At 48.3% G+C, this 13,803-nt stretch overlaps 1 protein-coding gene across 1 annotated transcript in view; it reads left to right on the top strand.

The window, feature by feature from the left end:
* LOC139764922 (uncharacterized) overlaps nucleotides 1–13,803 on the top strand; it is a 102,170-nt gene that overhangs the window by 63,426 nt on the left and 24,941 nt on the right. Inside the window, exon 6 of the mRNA XM_071692001.1 lies at nucleotides 3,651–4,148. Coding sequence (XP_071548102.1) covers nucleotides 3,651–4,148 — 498 coding nt within the window. The remainder of the gene's footprint in view (nucleotides 1–3,650; nucleotides 4,149–13,803) is intronic.

The raw sequence follows: 13,803 nt of genomic DNA, 5'->3' as shown, positions 1-13,803 counted from the left end.
TTCACCAGGCTCTCCCTCCACCTCTGCCAGGTGAGGGAGAACACTTAAGTCTTCACCAGGCTCTCCCTCCACCTCTGCCAGGTGAGGGAGAACACTTAAGTCTTCACCAGGCACTCCCTCCACCTCTGCCAGGTGAGGGAGAACACTTAGTCTTCACCAGGCACTCCCTCCACCTCTGCCAGGTGAGGGAGAACACTTTAGTCTTTCCCAGGCTCTCCCTCCACCTCTGCCAGGTGAGGGAGAACACTTAAGTCTTCACCAGGCTCTCCCTCCACCTCTGCCAGGTGAGGGAGAACACTTAAGTCTTCACCAGGCACTCCCTCCACCTCTGCCAGGTGAGGGAGAACACTTTAGTCTTCCCCAGGCACTCCCTCCACCTCTGCCAGGTGAGGGAGAACACTTTAGTCTTCACCAGGCTCTCCCTCCACCTCTGCCAGGTGAGGGAGAACACTTTAGTCTTCCCCAGGCTCTCCCTCCACCTCTGCCAGGTGAGGGAGAACACTTAAGTCTTCCCCAGGCTCTCCCTCCACCTCTGCCAGGTGAGGGAGAACACTTTAGTCTTCCCCAGGCTCTCCCTCCACCTCTGTCAGGTGAGGGAGAACACTTAAGTCTTCCCCAGGCTCTCCCTCCACCTCTGCCAGGTGAGGGAGAACACTTAAGTCTTCACCAGGCACTCCCTCCACCTCTGCCAGGTGAGGGAGAACACTTTAGTCTTCCCCAGGCTCTCCCTCCACCTCTGCCAGGTGAGGGAGAACACTTTAGTCTTCACCAGGCACTCCCTCCACCTCTGCCAGGTGAGGGAGAACACTTTAGTCTTACCAGGCTCTCCCTCCACCTCTGCCAGGTGAGGGAGGACACTTAAGTCTTCACCAGGCTCTCCCTCCACCTCTGCCAGGTGAGGGAGAACACTTTAGTCTTCCCCAGGCTCTCCCTCCACCTCTGAAAGGTGAGGGAGAACACTGTATCCTTCACCCGGCACTCCCTCCACCTCTGCCAGGTGAGGGAGAACACTTTAGTCTTCACCAGGCACTCCCTCCACCTCTGCCAGGTGAGGGAGAACACTTTAGTCTTCACCAGGCACTCCTTCCACCTCTGCCAGGTGAGGGAGAACACTGTAACCTGGTGAAGCTTGCTTGGTGTGAGGCACCAGCTGGTGAAGCTAGCTTGGTTGGTGGGAGGCACCAGCTGGTGAAGCTTGCTTGGGTGGTTAGAGGCACCAGCTGGTGAGGCTCGCTTGCTTGGTGGGAGGCACCAGCTGGTGAGGCTCGCTTGGTTAGTGGGAGGCACCAGCTGTTTAAGCTTGCTTGCTTGGTGGGAGGCACCAGCTGGTGAGGCTTGCTTGCTTGGTGGGAGGCACCAGCTGGTGAGGCTTGCTTGGTTGGTGGGAGGCACCAGCTGGTGAAGCTTGCTTGGTTGGTGGGAGGCACCAGCTGGTGAGGCTTGCTTGCTTGGTGGGAGGCACCAGCTGGTGAGGCTTGCTTGTTTAGTGGGAGGCACCAGCTGGTGAGGCTTGCTTGGTTAGTTGGAGGCACCAGATGTTTAAGCTTGCTTGGTTGGTAGGAGGCACCAGCTGGTGAGGCTTGCTTGGTTGGTGGAAGGCACCAGCTGGTGAGGCTTGCTTGGTTGGCGGGAGGCACCAGCTGGTGAGGCTTGCTTGGTTGGTGGAAGGCACCAGTTGGTGAAGCTTGGTTGGTGGGAGGCACCAGCTGGTGAGGCTTGCTTGGTTGGTGGGAGGCACCAGCTGGTGAGGCTTGCTTGGTTGGTGGAAGGCACCAGCTGGTGAGGCTTGCTTGGTTGGCGGGAGGCACCAGCTGGTGAGGCTTGCTTGGTTGGCAGGAGGCACCAGCTGGCGAAGCTTGGTTGGTGGGAGGCACCAGCTGGTGAGGCTTGCTTGGTTGGTGGGAGGCACCAGCTGGTGAAGCTTGGTTGGTGGGAGGTACCAGCTGGTGAAGCTTGGTTGGTGGGAGGCACCAGCTGGTGAAGCTTGGTTGGTTGGTGGGAGGCACCAGCTGGTGAGGCTTGCTTGGTTGGTGGGAGGCACCAGCTGGTGAGGCTTGCTTGATTGGTGGGAGGCACCAGCTGGTGAAGCTTGGTTGGTGGGAGGCACCAGCTGGTGAGGCTTGCTTGGTTAGTGGGAGGCACCAGCTGGTGAGGCTTGCTTGGTGGGAGGCACCAGCTGGTGAGGCTTGCTTGGTTGGTGGGAGGCACCAGCTGGTGAGGCTTGCTTGGTTAGTGGGAGGCACCAGCTGGTGAGGCTTGCTTGGTGGGAGGCACCAGCTGGTGAAGCTTGCTTGGTGGGAGGCACCAGCTGGTGAGGCTTGCTTGGTTGGTGGGAGGCACCAGCTGGTGAGGCTTGCTTGGTTAGTGGGAGGCACCAGCTGGTGAGGCTTGCTTGATTGGTGGGAGGCACCAGCTGGTGAAGCTTGGTTGGTGGGAGGCACCAGCTGGTGAGGCTTGCTTGGTTGGTGGGAGGCACCAGCTGGTGAGGCTTGCTTGGTTAGTGGGAGGCACCAGTTGGTGAGGCTTGCTTGGTGGGAGGCACCAGCTGGTGAAGCTTGCTTGGTGGGAGGCACCAGCTGGTGAGGCTTGCTTGGTTGGTGGGAGGCACCAGCTGGTGAGGCTTGCTTGGTTGGTGGGAGGCACCAGTTGGTGAGGCTTGCTTGGTTGGTGGGAGACACCAGCTGGTGAAGTTTGCTTGGTGGTGGGAGGCACCAGCTGGTGAAGCTTGGGTGGTTGGTGGGAGGCACCAGCTGGTGAGGCTTGCTTGGTTGGTGGGAGGCACCAGCTGGTGAGGCTTGCTTGATTGGTGGGAGGCACCAGCTGGTGAAGCTTGGTTGGTGGGAGGCACCAGCTGGTGAGGCTTGCTTGGTTGGTGGGAGGCACCAGCTGGTGAGGCTTGCTTGGTTAGTGGGAGGCACTAGCTGGTGAGGCTTGCTTGGTGGGAGGCACCAGCTGGTGAAGCTTGCTTGGTGGGAGGCACCAGCTGGTGAGGCTTGCTTTTTGGCAGGCACCAGTTGGTGAGGCTTGCTTGGTTGGTGGGAGACACCAGCTGGTGAAGCTTGCTTGGTGGTGGGAGGCACCAGCTGGTGAAGCTTGCTTGGTGGGAGTCACCAGCTGGTGAAGCTTGTTCGGTTGGTGGGAGGTACCAGCTGGTGAAGCTTGCTTGGTGGGAGGCACCAGCTGGTGAGGCTTGCTTTTTGGCAGGCACCAGTTGGTGAAGCTTGCTTGGTTGGTGGGAGACACCAGCTGGTGAAGCTTGCTTGGTGGTGGGAGGCACCAGCTGGTGAAGCTTGGGTGGTTGGTGGAAGGCACCAGCTGGTGAGGCTTGCTTGGTTGGTGGGAGGCACCAGCTGGTGAGGCTTGCTTGATTGGTGGGAGGCACCAGCTGGTGAAGCTTGGGTGGTTGGTGGGAGGCACCAGCTGGTGAGGCTTGCTTGGTTGGTGGGAGGCACCAGCTGGTGAGGCTTGCTTTGTTGGTGGGAGGCACCAGCTGATGAAGCTTGGGTGGTGGTGGGAGGCACCAGCTGGTGAGGCTCGCTTGGTGGCAGGTGCCAGGCACCCAGCTGGTGAGACAGACGGTGATTCTCATGCTTACAGGTGGTGGGAGGCACCCCAGCTGGTGAGACAGACGGCGATTCTCATGTTCACAGGTGGTGGGAGGGACACTGGCAGTGCCACAGACGAAGGAGGAGAACTCCCTGGTCTTCAAGTCCTCCGTGAAGAACGCTGCCTTCTGCTCGGGGAAGGTGGGCGCCTCATACCTCTGGCTGGGCGCTAACGACCAGCAGACGGAGCGACAGTGGGTGTACTGGGGCTCAGGGCGGCCCCTCCTGTGGGAGAGCTCCTGGCGGGGGTCCGGACCTAACGGAGGTACTGTGGAGAACTGTCTGGTCATGCTGTACGGTGAGTTCCCCGCCCGATGGTCCGACATCGCCTGCCTGGACTCGTACGCCTTCTGCGTGCCATGCGAGTTCGAGCGGCTGCAGACGCTGTACCTGAAGGGCCCTGCTGTGTGCCAGAACTCGCCCTTCAACCAGAGGTACTTGCTGGGCGAGGAGAGGAATGGCCGCCCCTCCATCTTGGGCTATTTCCACTCTGACATCTTCTGGAATGACACGGAAGGGGTCTGGGTCCTCCAATCACTTAAGGTAAGTGGGACCTGTATATTGTGTAGCCTTTATATTTATTTTATTAATAATTACACTATGTAAATATACGACATAATTATGAGTAATGTTTCAAATATGTATATGTATAAAGGACCACCAAACTGATGAAGAAGGGATTAAGTGGAGATTTTGTGTGCCTGAAGCCTAAACATGCAGGAGGGTGAGAGGTCTGCACGGGACGGAGTGAACTGAAGCGCTGTGGTATACTGGGGATGACGTGCTGTTAATGAACTGAACCAGGGCATGTAAATCAGCCAGGGAAACCCGCATGGGAAGGCCTGTGGGGCCTGGTTGTGGACACAGGGGGGCTTAGTTTTGATCCACTGCACATGACAGCAAGAGGATATGGTACTGAGCGAATGTGAACATTCTTCATCTATTCCTGGCACTACCTCGCTAACACGGGAAACAGCAATCAAATACAAAAGAAAAAGAAAATGAAATGTCTATACTTTCAGTGTATATATATATATATATATATATATATATATATATATATATATATATATATACGCATTCCTCGCGTGTCGTAGAAGGCGACTAGAGGGGACGGGAGCGGGGGGCCAGAAATCCTCCCCTCGTATTTTTTTTTTAAACTTTCTAAAATGGGAAACAGAAGAAGGAGTCATGCGGGGAGTGCTCATCCTCCTCGAAGGCTCAGACTGGGTGTCTAAATGTGTGTGGATGTAACCAAGATGTGAAAAAAGGAGAGATAGGTAGTATGTTTGAGGAAAGGAACCTGGATATTTTGGCTCTGAGTGAAACGAAGCTCAAGGGTAAAGGGGAAGAGTGGTTTGGGAATGTCTTGGGAGTAAAGTCAGGGGTCAGTGAGAGGACAAGAGCAAGGGAAGGAGTAGCAATACTCCTGAAACAGGAGTTGTGGGAGTATGTGATAGAATGTAAGAAAGTAAATTCTCGATTAATATGGGTAAAACTGAAAGTTGATGGAGAGAGATGGGTGATTATTGGTGCAAATGCACCTGGGCATGAGAAGAAAGATCATGAGAGGCAAGTGTTTTGGGAGCAGCTGAATGAGTGTGTTAGTGGTTTTGATGCACGAGACCGGGTTATAGTGATGGGTGATTTGAATGCAAAGGTGAGTAATGTGGCAGTTGAGGGAATAATTGGTATACATGGGGTGTTCAGTGTTGTAAATGGAAATGGTGAAGAGCTTGTAGATTTATGTGCTGAAAAAGGACTGGTGATTGGGAATACCTGGTTTAAAAAGCGAGATATACATAAGTACACGTATGTAAGTAGGAGAGATGGCCAGAGAGCGTTATTGGATTACGTGTTAATTGACAGGCGCGTGAAACAGAGACTTCTGGATGTTAATGTGCTGACAGGTGCAACTGGAGGGATGTCTGATCATTATCTTGTGGAGGCTAAGGTGAAGATTTGTATGGGTTTTCAGAAAAGGAGAGTGAATGTTGGGGTGAAGAGGGTGGTGAGAGTAAGTGAGCTTGGGAAGGAGACTTGTGTGAGGAAGTACCAGGAGAGACTGAGTACAGAATGGAAAAAGGTGAGAACAATGGAAGTAAGGGGAGTGGGGGAGGAATGGGAAGTATTTAGGGAATCAGTGATGGATTGCGCAAAAGTTGCTTGTGGCATGAGAAGAGTGGGAGGTGGGTTGATTAGAAAGGGTAGTGAGTGGTGGGATGAAGAAGTAAGATTATTAGTGAAAGAGAAGAGAGAGGCATTTGGATGATTTTTGCAGGGAAAAAATGCAATTGAGTGGGAGATGTATAAAAGAAAGAGACCGGAGGTCAAGAGAAAGGTGCAAGAGGTGAAAAAGAGGGCAAATGAGAGTTGGGGTGAGAGAGTATCATTAAATTTTAGGGAGAATAAAAAGATGTTCTGGAAGGAGGTAAATAAAGTGCGTAAGACAAGGGAGCAAATGGGAACTTCAGTGAAGGGCGCAAATGGGGAGGTGATAACAAGTAGTGGTGATGTGAGAAGGAGATGGAGTGAGTATTTTGAAGGTTTGTTGAATGTGTTTGATGATAGAGTGGCAGATATAGGGTGTTTTGGTCGAGGTGGTGTGCAAAGTGAGAGGGTTAGGGAAAATGATTTGGTAAACAGAGAAGAGGTAGTAAAAGCTTAGTGGAAGATGAAAGCCAGCAAGGCAGCAGGTTTGGATGGTATTGCAGTGGAATTTATTAAAAAAGGGGGTGACTGTATTATTAACTGGTTGGTAAGGTTATTTAATGTATGTATGACTCATGGTGAGGTGCCTGAGGATTGGCGGAATGCGTGCATAGTGCCATTGTACAAAGGCAAAGGGGATAAGAGTGAGTGCTCAAATTACAGAGGTATAAGTTTGTTGAGTATTCGTGGTAAATTATATGGAAAGAGTATTGATTGAGAGGGTGAAGGCATGTACAGAGCATCAGATTGGGGAAGAGCAGTGTGGTTTCAGAAGTGGTAGAGGATGTGTGGATCAGGTGTTTGCTGTGAAGAATGTATGTGAGAAATACTTAGAAAAGCAAATGGATTTGTATGTAGCATTTATGGATCTGGAGAAGGCATATGATAGAGTTGATAGAGATGCTCTGTGGAAGGTATTAAGAATATATGGTGTGGGAGGCAAGTTGTTAGAAGCAGTGAAAAGTTTTTATCGAGGATGTAAGGCATGTGTACGTGTGGGAAGAGAGGAAAGTGATTGGTTCTCAGTGAATGTAGGTTTGCGGCAGGGGTGTGTGATGTCTCCATGGTTGTTTAATTTGTTTATGGATGGGGTTGTTAGGGAGGTGAATGCAAGAGTTTTGGAAAGAGGGGCAAGTATGAAGTCTGTTGGGGATGAGAGAGCTTGGGAAGTGAGTCAGTTGTTGTTCGCTGATGATACAGCGCTGGTGGCTGATTCATGTGAGAAACTGCAGAAGCTGGTGACTGAGTTTGGTAAAGTGTGTGAAAGAAGAAAGTTAAGAGTAAATGTGAATAAGAGCAAGGTAATTAGGTACAGGAGGGTTGAGTGTCAAGTCAATTGGGAGGTAAGTTTGAATGGAGAAAAACTGGAGGAAGTAAAGTGTTTTAGATATCTGGGAGTGGATCTGGCAGCGGATGGAACCATGGAAGCGGAAGTGGATCGTAGGGTGGGGGAGGGGGCGAAAATCCTGGGAGCCTTGAAGAATGTGTGGAAGTCGAGAACATTATCTCGGAAATCAAAAATGGGTATGTTTGAAGGAATAGTGGTTCCAACAATGTTGTATGGTTGCGAGGCGTGGGCTACGGATAGAGTTGTGCGCAGGAGGATGGATGTGCTGAAAATGAGATGTTTGAGGACAATGTGTGGTGTGAGGTGGTTTGATCGAGTAAGTAACGTAAGGGTAAGAGAGATGTGTGGAAATAAAAAGAGCGTGGTTGAGAGAGCAGAAGAGGGTGTTTTGAAATGGTTTGGGCACATGGAGAGAATGAGTGAGGAAAGATTGACCAAGAGGATATATGTGTCGGAGGTGGAGGGAACGAGGAGAAGTGGGAGACCAAATTGGAGGTGGAAAGATGAAGTGAAAAAGATTTTGTGTGATCGGGGCTTGAACATGCAGGAGGGTGAAAGGAGGGCAAGGAATAGAGTGAATTGGATCGATGTGGTATACCGGGGTTGACGTGCTGTCAGTGGATTGAATCAGGGCATGTGAAGCGTCTGGGATAAACCATGGAAAGCTGTGTAGGTATGTATATTTGCGCGTGTGGACGTATGTATATGCTTGTTGTATGGGAGTGGGTTGGGCCATTTCTTTCATCTGTTTCCTTGCGCTACCTCGCAAACGCGGGAGACAGCGACAAAGAAAAAAAAAAAATATATATATATATATATATATATATGTACAGAGCATCAGATTGGGGAAGAGCAGTGTGGTTTCAGAAGTGGTAGAGGATGTGTGGATCAGGTGTTTGCTTTGAAGAATGTATGTGAGAAATACTTAGAAAAGCAAATGGATTTGTATGTAGCATTTATGGATCTGGAGAAGGCATATGATAGAGTTGATAGAGATGCTCTGTGAAAGGTGTTAAGAATATATGGTGTGGGAGGAAAGTTGTTAGAAGCAGTGAAAAGTTTTTATCGAGGATGTAAGGCATGTGTACGTGTAGGAAGAGAGGAAAGTGATTGGTTCTCAGTGAATGTAGGTTTGCGGCAGGGGTGTGTGATGTCTCCATGGTTGTTTAATTTGTTTATGGATGGGGTTGTTAGGGAGGTAAATGCAAGAGTTTTGGAAAGAGGGGCAAGTATGAAGTCTGTTGGGGATGAGAGAGCTTGGGAAGTGAGTCAGTTGTTGTTCGCTGATGATACAGCGCTGGTGGCTGATTCATGTGAGAAACTGCAGAAGCTGGTGACTGAGTTTGGAAAAGTGTGTGGAAGAAGAAAGTTAAGAGTAAATGTGAATAAGAGCAAGGTTATTAGGTACAGTAGGGTTGAGGGTCAAGTCAATTGGGAGGTGAGTTTGAATGAAGAAAAACTGGAGGAAGTGAAGTGTTTTAGATATCTGGGAGTGGATCTGGCAGCGGATGGAACCATGGAAGCGGAAGTGGATCATAGGGTGGGGGAGGGGGCGAAAATCCTGGGGGCCTTGAAGAATGTGTGGAAGTCGAGAACATTATCTCGGAAAGCAAAAATGGGTATGTTTGAAGGAATAGTGGTTCCAACAATGTTGTATGGTTGCGAGGCGTGGGCTATGGATAGAGTTGTGCGCAGGAGGATGGATGTGCTGGAAATGAGATGTTTGAGGACAATGTGTGGTGTGAGGTGGTTTGATCGAGTGAGTAACGTAAGGGTAAGAGAGATGTGTGGAAATAAAAAGAGCGTGGTTGAGAGAGCAGAAGAGGGTGTTTTGAAGTGGTTTGGGCACATGGAGAGGATGAGTGAGGAAAGATTGACCAAGAGGATATATGTGTCGGAGGTGGAGGGAACAAGGAGAAGAGGGAGACCAAATTGGAGGTGGAAAGATGGAGTGAAAAAGATTTTGTGTGATCGGGGCCTGAGCATGCAGGAGGGTGAAAGGAGGGCAAGGAATAGAGTGAATTGGAGCGATGTGGTATACCGGGGTTGACGTGCTGTCAGTGGATTGAAGCAGGGCATGTGAAGCGTCTGGGGTAAACCATGGAAAGCTGTGTAGGTATGTATATTTGCGTGTGTGGACGTATGTATATACATGTGTATGGGGGGGGGTTGGGCCATTTCTTTCGTCTGTTTCCTTGCGCTACCTCGCAAACGCGGGAGACAGCGACAAAGTATAAAAAAATATATATATATATATATATATATATATATATATATATATATATATATATATATATATATATATATATATATATATATATTTTTTTTTTTATACCTCGTCGCTGTCTCCCACGTCTGCGAGGTAGCGCAAGGAAACAGACGAAAGAAATGGCCCAACCCCCCCCCCATACACATGTACATACACACGTCCACACACGCAAATATACATACCTACACAGCTTTCCATGGTTTACCCCGGACGCTTCACATGCCTTGATTCAATCCACTGACAGCACGTCAACCCCTGTATACCACATCGCTCCAATTCACTCTATTCCTTGCCCTCCTTTCACCCTCCTGCATGTTCAGGCCCCGATCACACAAAAACCTTTTCACTCCATCTTTCCACCTCCAATTTGGTCTCCCTCTTCTCCTCGTTCCCTCCACCTCCGACACATATATCCTCTTGGTCAATCTTTCCTCACTCATTCTCTCCATGTGCCCAAACCATTTCAAAACACCCTCTTCTGCTCTCTCAACCACGCTCTTTTTATTTCCACACATCTCTCTTACCCTTACGTTACTCACTCGATCAAACCACCTCACACCACACATTGTCCTCAATATATATATATATATATATATTCATTTATTTATTTATCTATTTATTTTGCTTTGTCGCTGTCTCCCGCGTTAGCGAGCAAGCGCAAGGAAACAGACGAAAGAATGGCTCAACCCATCCACATACACATGTATATACATACACGTCCACACATGCAAATACTTATACATCTCACATGAATCAACCACCAGCGCTTTATCATCAGCGAACAACAACTGACTCACTTCCCAAGCTCTCTCATCCACAACAGACTGCATACTTGCCCCTCTTTCCAAAACCCTTGCATTTACCTCTCTAACAACCCCATCCATAAACAAATTAAACAACCATGGAGACATCACACACCCCTGCTGCAAACCAACATTCACTGAGAACCAATCACCTTCCTCTCTTCCTACACGTACACATGCCTTACATCCTCGATAAAAACTTTTCACTTCTTCTAACAACTTGCCTCCCACACCATATATTCTTAATACCTTCCACAGAGCATCTCTATCAACTCTATCATATGCCTTCTCCAGATCCATAAATGCTACATACATATCCATTTGCTTTTCTTAGTATTTTTCACATACATTCTTCAAAGCACACACCTGATCCACACATCCTCTGCCACTTCTGAAACCACACTGCTCTTCCCCAATCTGATGCTCTGTACATGCCTTCACCCTCTCAGTCAATACCCTCCCATATAATTTCCCAGGAATACTCAACAAACTTATACCTCTGTAATTTGAGCACTCACTTTAATCCCCTTTGCCTTTGTACAGTGGCACTATGCAAGCATTCCGCCAATCCTCAGGCACCTCACCATGAGTCATACATACATTAAATAACCTTACCAACTAGTCAAGAATACAGTCACCCCTTTTTTTAATAAATTCCACTACAATACCATCCAAACCCGCCGCCTTGCCGGCTTTCATCTTCCGTAAAGCTTTCACTACCTCTTCTCTGTTTACCAAATCATTCTCCCTAACCCTCTCACTTTGCACACCACCTCGACCAAACACCCTATATCTGCCACTCTATCATCAAATGCATTCAACAAACCTTCAAAATACTCACTCCATTTCCTTCTCACATCACCACCACTTGTTATCACCTCCCCATTAGCCCCCTTCACTGATGTTCCCATTTGTTTCCTTGTCTTACGCACTTTATTTACCTCCTTCTAAAACATCTTTTTATTCTCCCTAAGATTTAATGATATTCTCTCCCCAACTCTCATTTGCCCTCTTTTACACCTCTTGCACCTTATTCTTGACCTGCCTCTTTCTTTTATACATCTCCCAGTCATTTGCATTATTTCCCTGCAAAAATCGTTCAAATGCCTCTCTCTTCTCTTTCACTAATAATCTTCCTTCTTCATCCCACCACTCACTACCCTTTCTAATCAACCCACCTCCCACGCTTCTCATGCCACAAGCATCTTTTGCGCAAGCCATCACTGCTTCCCTAAATACATCCCATTCCTCCCCCACTCCCCTTACCTCCTTTGTTCTCACCTTTTTCCATTCTGTACTCAGTCTCTCCTTGTACTTCTTCACACAAGTCTCCTTCCCAAGCTCACTTACTCTCACCACTCTTTTCACCCCAACATTCTTCTTTTCTGAAAACCTCTACAAATCTTCACCTTCACCTCCACAAGATAATGATCAGACATCCCTCCAGTGTCACCTCTCAGCACATTAACATCCAAAAGTCTCTCTTTCACAATGTCTATCAATTAACACGTAATCCAATGTTTTCTGGCCATCCCTCCTACTTACATACGTATACTTATCTATATCTCGCTTTTTAAACTAGGTATTCCCAATCACCAGGCCTTTTTCAGCACATAAATCTACAAGCTCTTCACCATTTCCATATATATATATATATATATATTTTTTTTTTTTTCTTTTGCTTTGACGCTGTCTCCTGCGTTTGCGAGGTAGCGCAAGGAAACAGACGAAAGAAATGGCCCAACCCACCCCCATACACATGTATATACATACGTCCACACACGCAAATATACATACCTACACAGCTTTCCATGGTTTACCCCAGACGCTTCACATGCCTTGATTCAATCCACTGACAGCACGTCAACCCCGGTATACCACATCGCTCCAATTCACTCTATTCCTTGCCCTCCTTTCACCCTCCTGCATGTTCAGGCCCCGATCACACAAAATCTTTTTCACTCCATCTTTCCACCTCCAATTTGGTCTCCCTCTTCTCCTCGTTCCCTCCACCTCCGACACATATATCCTCTTGGTCAATCTTTCCTCACTCATTCTCTCCATGTGACCAAACCATTTCAAAACACCCTCTTCTGCTCTCTCAACCACACTCTTTTTATTTCCACACATCTCTCTTACCCTTACGTTACTTACTCGATCAAACCACCTCACACCACACATTGTCCTCAAACATCTCATTTCCAGCACATCCATCCTCCTGCACACAACTCTATCCATAGTCCACGCCTCGCAGCCATACAACATTGTTGGAACCACTATTCCTTCAAATATACCCATTTTTGCTTTCCGAGATAATGTTCTCGACTTCCACACATTCTTCAAGGCTCCCAGAATTTTCGCACCCTCCCCCACCCTATGATCCACTTCCGCTTCCATGTTTCCATCCGCTGCCAGATCCACTCCCAGGTATCTAAAACACTTCACTTCCTCCAGTTTTTCTCCATTCAAACTCACCTCCCAATTGACTTGACCCTCAACCCTACTGTACCTAATAACCTTGCTCTTATTCACATTTACTCTTAACTTTCTTCTTCCACACACTTTACCAAACTCAGTCACCAGCTTCTGCAGTTTCTCACATGAATCAGCCACCAGCGCTGTATCATCAGCGAACAACAACTGACTCACTTCCCAAGCTCTCTCATCCCCAACAGACTTCATCCTTGCCCCTCTTTCCAAAACTCTTGCATTCACCTCCCTAACAACCCCATCCATAAACAAATTAAACAACCATGGAGACATCACACACCCCTGCCGCAAACCTACATTCACTGAGAACCAATCACCTTCCTCTCTTCCTACACGTACACATGCCTTACATCCTCGATAAAAACTTTTCACTGCTTCTAACAACTTTCCTCCCACACCATATATTCTTAATACCTTCCACAGAGCATCTCTATCAACTCTATCATATGCCTTCTCCAGATCCATAAATGCTACATACAAATCCATTTGCTTTTCTAAGTATTTCCCACATACATTCTTCAAAGCAAACACCTGATCCACACATCCTCTACCACTTCTGAAACCACACTGCTCTTCCCCAATCTGATGCTCTGTACATGCCTTCACCCTCTCAATCAATACCCTCCCATACAATTTGCCAGGAATACTCAACAAACTTATACCTCTGTAATTTGAGCACTCACTCTTATCCCCTTTGCCTTTGTACAATGGCACTATGCACGCATTCCGCCAATCCTCAGGCACCTCACCATGAGTCATACATACATTAAATAACCTTACCAACCAGTCAACAATACAGTCACCCCCTTTTTTAATAAATTCCACTGCAATACCATCCAAACCTGCTGCCTTGCCGGCTTTCATCTTCCGCAAAGCTTTTACTACCTCTTCTCTGTTTACCAAATCATTTTCCCTAACCCTCACACTTTGCACACCACCTCGACCAAAACACCCTATATCTGCCACTCTATCATCAAACACATTCAACAAACCTTCAAAATACTCACTCCATCTCCTTCTCACATCACCACTACTTGTTATCACCTCCCCATTTGCGCCCTTCACTGAAGTTCCCAT

The sequence above is a fragment of the Panulirus ornatus genome, chromosome 51 (assembly GCF_036320965.1).
Source record: "Panulirus ornatus isolate Po-2019 chromosome 51, ASM3632096v1, whole genome shotgun sequence".
Classification (NCBI taxonomy): domain Eukaryota; kingdom Metazoa; phylum Arthropoda; class Malacostraca; order Decapoda; family Palinuridae; genus Panulirus; species Panulirus ornatus.
Note: the sequence above shows the minus strand (reverse complement) of the source record. Positions and strands in the feature narration are given on the sequence as shown.